General features: G+C 39.2%; 1 protein-coding gene across 2 annotated transcripts; it reads right to left on the bottom strand.

The window, feature by feature from the left end:
- Window positions 1-3,991: 3,991 nt before the first annotated feature.
- On the bottom strand, window positions 3,992-6,420 carry helt (helt bHLH transcription factor). 2 transcript variants are annotated; one of them, XM_035789530.2, is made up of 4 exons: window positions 5,892-6,420; window positions 5,184-5,288; window positions 4,855-4,951; window positions 3,992-4,609 (listed from the first exon to the last, which is right to left on the bottom strand). In XM_035789530.2, the coding sequence occupies exons 1-4, from the start codon at window positions 5,916-5,918 to the stop codon at window positions 4,125-4,127; spliced, it is 714 nt and encodes a 237-aa protein (XP_035645423.1). In that variant the 5' UTR covers window positions 5,919-6,420; the 3' UTR covers window positions 3,992-4,124. The 2 variants fall into 2 exon arrangements, with proteins under 2 accessions (XP_035645423.1, XP_035645422.1); XM_035789529.2 differs by lacking the exon at window positions 5,892-6,420 and having other exon boundaries at window positions 5,184-5,837.
- Between the last annotated feature and the right edge of the window lie 1,779 nt (window positions 6,421-8,199).

The raw sequence follows: 8,199 nt of genomic DNA, 5'->3' as shown, positions 1-8,199 counted from the left end.
GATTAATCCTTTCCTTTAGCCCTCAACCCTCTCTGTGTGTGAGAGAGAGTGTCGCATATTCGTATTTGTTATAAGCAATCTATTTAAATATAGGTGGAGAAAACTAGGGCGAGTGCAACCTTGCATGATGGTAAAAGGCCAAGGGCCTCACCATATCCTACAATGGCATGCAAATTGGCCACTTGGTGGAGCTATAACAATTTATTTAAAATGCAAACTTTGAAAGGTCATGCACCTCACCCCATCTGTGTGACATAGTCCTGAAATGTGGTACTCATTTCCCTCTCCTCACAGTCAACAAATGTGCCTTATGTCACACCCTGACCGTAGTATTCTTTGTTTTCTTTATTATTTTGGTTTGGTCAGGGTGTGACAAGGGTGGTTTGTTTAGTTCTCGTCTTGTCTATGGGTTTTTGTACATCTATGGGGTTTTGGTTTGTCTAGGTAAATGTATGTCTATGGTTGCCTAGATTGGTTCTCAATTAGCGGCAGCTGTTTATCGTTGTCTCTGATTGGGAACCATATTTAGGTAGCCATATTCCTTGGTTTGTCTGTGGGTTATTGTCTATGTGTAGTTGCCTGTGTCAGCACTTAGTTTATATAGCGGCACATTTGTTAAGTGTTCTTCGTTTATTAAAAAGAAGTATGTATTCTCATCATGCTGCACCTTGGTCTCCTCTATATGACGAACGTGAAACCTCAAGGACCCATAATGTCCACCATGATGGATTTGTAGATGCCTTCAGAAAGTATTCACACCCCTGGACTTTTTCCATATTTTGTTGTGTTACAGCCTGACTTTCAAATAGTTATTTTTATGCCACTGACACACACAATACCACATATCAGATGGAATTATGTTTTTAGTCCAATTAAAAACTGAAATGTCTTGAGTCAACAATTATTCACTACAAGAGTCGATACAAGAGTCCTTCCTAACTTGGAGAGAAAGGAAACCACTCAGGGATTTCACCATGGGGGCCAATGGTGATTTTAAACCAGTTACAGAGTTAAATGCCTGTGATAGGAGAAAACTGAGGATGGATAAAGAACACTGTAGTTACTCCACAATACTAACCTAAATTACAGAGCGAAAAGACGAAAGCCTGCACATAATACAAATATTCCAAAACATGCATCCTGTTTGCAATAAGTCACTAAATACTGCAAAAAAAATGTGTCAAAGTAATTAACTTTTTGTCCTGAACACAAAACATTATGTTTGGGGCAAATCCAACACAACACATCACTGAGTACCACTCTTCATATTTATAAGCATTGTTGACGCTGTGTCGTGTTATGGGTATGCTTGTCGTTGGCAAGGACTAAGTGGTCCTTCTGTAGCTCAGTTGGTAGAGCATGGCGCTTGTAACGCCAGGGTAGTGGGTTCGATCCCCGGGACCACCCATACGTAGAATGTATGCACACATGACTGTAAGTCGCTTTGGATAAAAGCGTCTGATAAATGGCATATATTATTATTATTATTAAGCATAAAAAGAAAAGGAATAGAGCTAAGCACAGGCAAAGTCCTAGAGGAAAACCTGGTTGAGTCTGCTTTCCAACAGAAACTGGGAGACAAATCCACTTTTCAGCAGTACAATAACCTAAAACACAAGCCCAAATGCACACTGGAGTTATTTACCAAGACAACATTGAATGTTCCTGTGGCTGAGTTACAGTTTTGACTTGAATTGTCTTGAAAATCTATGGCAATCTATGGCGACTTTTTAAAAATAATCATGGGAAAATATTGTACTATCCAGGTTTGCAAAAGTCTTAGAGACTTACCCAGAAAGACTCACAGCTGTAATCACTGCAAAAATGATTCTCACATGCAATGATTTAGGGGGTTGAATACTTATCTAATCAAAATATATTTGTGTTTTATTTTCCATTCATTAAAAAAAAAGTTAGAATTTTTCTTCCACTTTACATTACAAAGTATTTTGTATAGATCATTGACCAAAAATACAATTAAATCCATTTTAATCCCACTTTGTAACACAACAAAATGTGGAAAAAATAAAGGAGTGTGAATACTTTCTAAAGGCACTGTACATACCAAATGTGGTGCTGGCTGGTGTAGTGGTTCTGGAGAAGAAGACTTTTAAAGGAGTCAACATCATTCAAAATAGTCCAAAATGTGCATATTGCATGATCTGTTTAATTTGGAGTTTGGATATTTGGCAAAGTGTGATAAGGAGCACAGATTTAGCTCATTTTAGGGTGGTGTGTCAAATTTGTCCTGATGGTGGCACATTGGGCCCACAGCTTGAACCCCGGCATTGCTGCTTGCAGCTATATTTTGTTATTTGCATTTGATTTAAATATAGGTGGAGAAAACTAGGGATGGATGGATGGTGCACTGTGAATATGCACTGTTATTAATGGATCTCACCAAGGAAAGAAGCTTAATGTCAATCATGGTGTTGGAGTTCAACAGACCATTGCATAAAATTACACTTATTCCAATCACCTATTCTGATGGATAATATGATCAGCTTGTTGATTTGTGTTTAACCAAGAAGAAGTGCACAATACCTTATTGACCTCATCTTAAAAAATGTGTAGCCCAAATCTGGCAGAAGTATATGATGGAGCTTGTGTATGACCTAATATGTTGTCATCAATATTTTCATAATCATATTTCATAATGTGCTATTATTTTACTCAATGATTTTAATATGTATATATATTATCCCATCACTTAACAAGACAACACCTCTCACTATAGCCATTGGTTGCACTGATGCACTGCCTTTAATTAACTTAGTAAAAGCATTGATAAATATGTAGGATCTTAATTTGAGCCAGTACACTACAGCTGGAAAATAATACTGCAGCAACAGGAAATGTGAATTATTATGTGGATTATAATTCATGGAAATGTTGGTAGGGGTGATAGATTTTTTTGTAAGGAAAAATCAAGCCTGACATTTAAAAGTGAAAATTACAAACTCAGAAGTGTTTTTAAATCTCACATACACTACACGTTTTTGTAATCCTGCAACAGGGTGGTCAGTTTTAGGTCTTACATCTGTACTTCACCCAGAAGGGTGCCAAAACATTAGTTCAGCAATGAGTTATAATGAATGATATGTATTTGGGAGTGTGACTTCCTTTCTTTTTTCAACTTTCAATAGCCATTCAAAATCGTCAATTCATAGAAAAGCAACCTCCAGCATGTTTATTCTGGTCATATGCTTTAATAAGTAAGAGGAGTAACTGAAGAGGAAGAGGAAAGAAACTGTCTGATGAGGAAGAGGAGAGTAGCCTAACTGTCAACCTCAACATATAATTCATATCTGAGTTAACAAGAGTTCATCCTTCACAGAAGAAGAGAAGTCCCAGTTTAGTGAGTTAGTTCAGTGTTTATTTAATTGTAAGTGTCCTAAGGTCCTATCGATACATGACACCTGCCTATAGAGGTTAAAGAGAAGTGGACCACGGTTGCTTGTCAACAAGCATCTTACTGGCAATTAAATAGGCCACAATCCGTGTCCACTAACATTGCCATACGCTCCAAAAATGCTAGGATATTCTGGAACTTGCTAAATAACCTGTTAAGGACGTTATATATATTTCTTAATTCCATTATTTTACTTTTAGATGTTGATGTATTGTTGTGAATTATTATATGCTACTGCACTGTTGTAGCTTGTAACACAAGCATTTCGCTACACCCGCAATAAACACTTTCTAAATGTGTGCATGTGACCAATAAAATGTGATTGAATTTGATTAAAAACGGTTTGAATAAAAGCACCACACCCTTGGTTAGTTGAAAATAAGCTGTGAAAAAAAAGTTAACTAATATATATTTGTGTAGAAATGGGCAGAGCTCTTCTGTAATAAATGATTTAGAAGAATGAACAATTAGGCCTATTCATAATCAATAGACCAACGCTATTATACCATCAGGTTTTTAGGGAGGTTTTCACCAATTGATTAACAATGTACGTTATAACACCACAAGAAAACATCAAACTGTGGGAAATAAACATTTACTTTTCTTTAAAAAAGAAAGATGTATTGTACAGTATACAATATCCACAATCTGTAAGTATTTATTATGAACACATATATAAATAAAGACAACACAAAATGGTAACCGGTTCTATTTACAACGCATGTTGCGTACTGTGCAAACTGAACGCATTCGCGTGCGGGTGACCGTTGAAAAAGTTGAAGTAGTGATGGTCAAGTCCTTGCACTGGTGACAGGTAGCCACCATGGTGCTGTTGCGTCGGTGCGGAAAGCGGCACCGTTGGGTACGAGATGGTCGGGCTGCGCGCCGTGCTGTGCCAAGAGAAGTGTCCGGGTGGGCTCTGCTGAAACACGGAGTCGTTGGGGCTGTGACTCTGGAGTGACTCCGGGGAGGAGTGCAACTGGCACAGATAATCTGCCTGGTCTGGAAACGCGCCCAGTGAGCCGAAAACCGGCTCGGTGGCGACCCGGGACTTGGATTGAAGAAAGGCCAGGATCCTTGCGTACTTGATGTCTTTGGTCTCAACCCTTTCCTCCGTGGTCAGGTAGTGCACCAGGTTCTTCATGCACTCGTGGTAGCCGTAGTGGAAGTAGTTGGCGAACTCCCCCAGTAGCTCACCTAAAAGGAATCCGAAGAAGGTGACGATTAGAAAACACACAGAAACTCCAATATTCTTTAAGCTACTACATTCAAATGTGAGCATATATTTACGATATAGACTACAGTGATGATGATTGATATTACGACGATAAATATGTCAACGAGACAGCCGGAATGGAGTCAAGGAAGGTGGAACAGGATACGGATGCGCTCTGAGTGAGAGCCCCGGTTCTGTGCGCTTTGGAGTGGACAGGAAAACTCACCCTTTTCTCTGCCTCGGGGGAAGTCTGCAGAGTGGAGCGCTCGTAGATACTGAACTGTCATCTCCAGAATCTCGGCCTTCTCCAGCTTTCCAGAGTTCTATCATCAGAAGAAAAAAAATATTAGAAAAATAATATTACGTCGTTTATATACACAAAATCAAACAGGTGGCAGACATTATGTAGGCTACGCTATTTGTCACGCATAGCAAGGATTTAATAATGCAATAATAAGACATACATTTAGCCAATATAAAACGTTGACTAAGATAATTTAGGCGATTGTTTATGAATTGTGAATAAGATTATTTAATTGTACAACTGCATGCTACCTGTTTCGCGCGCGCCATTGGCACGGTTTTCCCCAGTTCGTTTAGGCAGCGGTTGATGCGATCTCGTCTTCTTTTTTCTATTACTTTATGGGAGATGGGAGTTCTCTGTTGAAAAATAACAACACAAATGATTAGACAAACAAACATAATCAACAGTAGGCCATGTCTAAAGTGTATAGCTCTGGAAACCTAGAACAAAAAGCTGATTGAAACTAGAAAGAAGACGAAACTACTTGGAAACCAAACGGCAAAGAGACTTGCCTTGCCTTGCCTAGCCACCTTGGTGCGCTTTGGCGCACTAGAGCGCAACAGCGCTACTGAGCATCACATGGGCCAAGGCAGGTGCCAAAGCTCAAACACAACCATGGAGTATGGCACTAATGTCCTTCGAACCGTCAATTATACTATTGCAGTGACAACTTCAGCCACTTTTCTTCTTTAAAATAATTATTTACATTTTTTTGTCGTTTTTGCTAACTCAAATGTGTACTATATTGGTTACGTTTTAGCTAAAGTGCGCAAAAGCATAGTAGGCTATCAGATCAATTTCCATGGAACCAAATTTCGCCTTTGACTACACATATACATAATGATGGTACATTATGAGTACCAAAGTAAAATATTGTAATAAATATTCAAATAACGACTAGAAAAGGCTACGGTTTCCGAGTAGGTTTCCATCCCAGAGCGCAGAAGGGAAGCGCCTACCTTGCGATCCTTCATCTTGGATGCCATCCTTTAGCAAAGTGCCGATAAAGTTCTAATTCAAAATAGTAATGCCGCGAGGCAGTGTGGATGTGTTCCTTAGCTTGTAGACAAGGTAGACTGAGAGGTGAGCTGAGAAGCTGCCCCTTATAAGGCGATCATCCGAGGGACTCCAGCATTCATGGTCTAAATTATTCCGTAGGATTAAAGAGCAAGCTTCTAGTAAATGTGTGCATTTAGGATCAGTTAAAGAACAAGTAAAAAGTCTGAAGCCATCGGCTAGCAGGGGGGCAGACTTGCTTTGTTCATCCACGTGGCTGTTCAAAAGACATGCACGTGATTGCTTTTAGAATATTATTTGCATAGTAACAACCCAGGCGGGAAATGTGAATTGAGCGTTGGGTTCGCCTGATCCGACCAGGCGCAGTGCGCGCACTGAAAACAAAGCCGCCGAAAAAAGACCCCTCTTTTTTCCAACTCGCGTTTCTCACACGATCGCCTGTTTACAAATCCCAGCAAGCGAACTTAACTTCCACCCAAGCCCTGTCTGAGTTTTAAGGCCTGTCCAGTGCCATTAGAGTAATTAAGTAAGCCTTTAATAGGCTGTTCCGCCAAGTTCAAGGGAGATCTTTTGGAGACGGAGTCCCCCGTTTGTTCTCCTCGTTTCTCACACGACTTGGTGACACGTCCATCTTTTATGAGAGATGGCAAGCTTTTTGTTTACATTCTTTTTTTCGTGTGAGTCCTAGGCAGGTGTGTGATGGGCCTGGCACACGAGCGTCGCCTGCGTACCGGCCGGCGTCTCCAGCAGTCTTTGGCACACGAGGGTTACCCACCACTGAGGACTCTTTGGAGAGGCTCAATTTGTATCCTATTATCCTATAAGAAAATGTCTATTGAGTCGAGTGAATAGTTTCATTGGCCTAAATTTTAATAATGCTGTGAAAGAAAAGGGAGAAATAAAGAAGAATACAGCTGGTGTGAACGTGCATTATCCCCGTCACCTGCGTCAGGGGTAGCCTGGAGACCCCTATTCATTTGCCTAATTTCGGTCAACTTAACAAACTTTGGGAGAAATTATTCTGGTATTGTTGTGAAGGGTGAAGCTTTCTGATCGAATTAAGAGCATGTTTTGATCCGGTAAACGTCATTAGAAAGAAAGAAACAATCGTGTTTAAAGGGGCCTGGGTAATGCGCCAAGTGGAGACGCCAAAGCGCAAACTTCACAAAGGAGCCTAGTAAATACCACAGGGGACTTTTGTACCCTCACATTGCTCAAGTTTTCCCCAACAAAGGGCATTATTTTATACTTGAATACATTTCGTACAACAATTGTCTATTTTCTTCAAACATATTTTCACAGCAAGTTTAACAACAGGTTTATTGTGTACGCTCCGTCTCACAGATTCAGCCTTGGGTCTCATGCGCCAAAACCGTTTGCTCGTCTGCTTTTTTTCATCAGGACGTTTTAATCTTGAAAGTTTCGCCGTGTTTCATATAATTGATCCTGTGTGCAACTTTGGAGAGAAAAAAAGAAATAAAAGAAATGGAGATTAAATAAAATATAAAGGATCCCAGGACTTCTAAAGTGTTGGAGACTTTTATAGCACCACTAGAGAAAGGCGCCGTTGAACAGGACTGGGGCATTAAATCCCATTACTTATATTGTGGATTTTTTAACACGTCTTTATACATGTGGTCTTTGAAATAAGAACAACAACGTTTTTAAGACTTTTTATTCAGTTTTATAGTATGACTATTTTCTGTCGAAAGTCTAAAACGAGACTTTAGGAACTATACACGTTGGTTAAATACGATGCGTCATAGAGTTTTCTTACCGTGTGACACGTTTTATAACTACATTTTATTTTTTCAAACGTTAAATTACATGTTTTCTAACCATTGTGGTAAAAATCGAGTTATGAATTTGCTTAATGATTTGTTATTGTCATTTGTACGATTTACATAGATGTAAAACAGGCATGGTGCACTGGTGGATGTTTGGGCACTTGGACTACTGCGTCTCCATGCTGTATACTCCATATACCATAATGCTCCGTACTATACACATTTTAAATGTTCAGATCACGTGGGATGTTTAAAATAATGATAAATATATTTTCATATGGCGTTATTTGTTCAGTATTCTAACCACAATAAAACAAATATCATATTCAGTCATCTGATGTATGAAGCCTAATTATTTATTAATACCATAAAATACAATAACTTAAGGGGAGCTCAGATTGTATATTAGGTTCTGCATTAAACAAAAATAATAAGTGCATAAGAGCAGATCAAGTCCATGACA

This window comes from Oncorhynchus keta, chromosome 16 (assembly GCF_023373465.1).
Source record: "Oncorhynchus keta strain PuntledgeMale-10-30-2019 chromosome 16, Oket_V2, whole genome shotgun sequence".
Lineage (NCBI taxonomy): Eukaryota > Metazoa > Chordata > Actinopteri > Salmoniformes > Salmonidae > Oncorhynchus > Oncorhynchus keta.
This window is presented reverse-complemented; position numbering and strand designations above follow the sequence as displayed.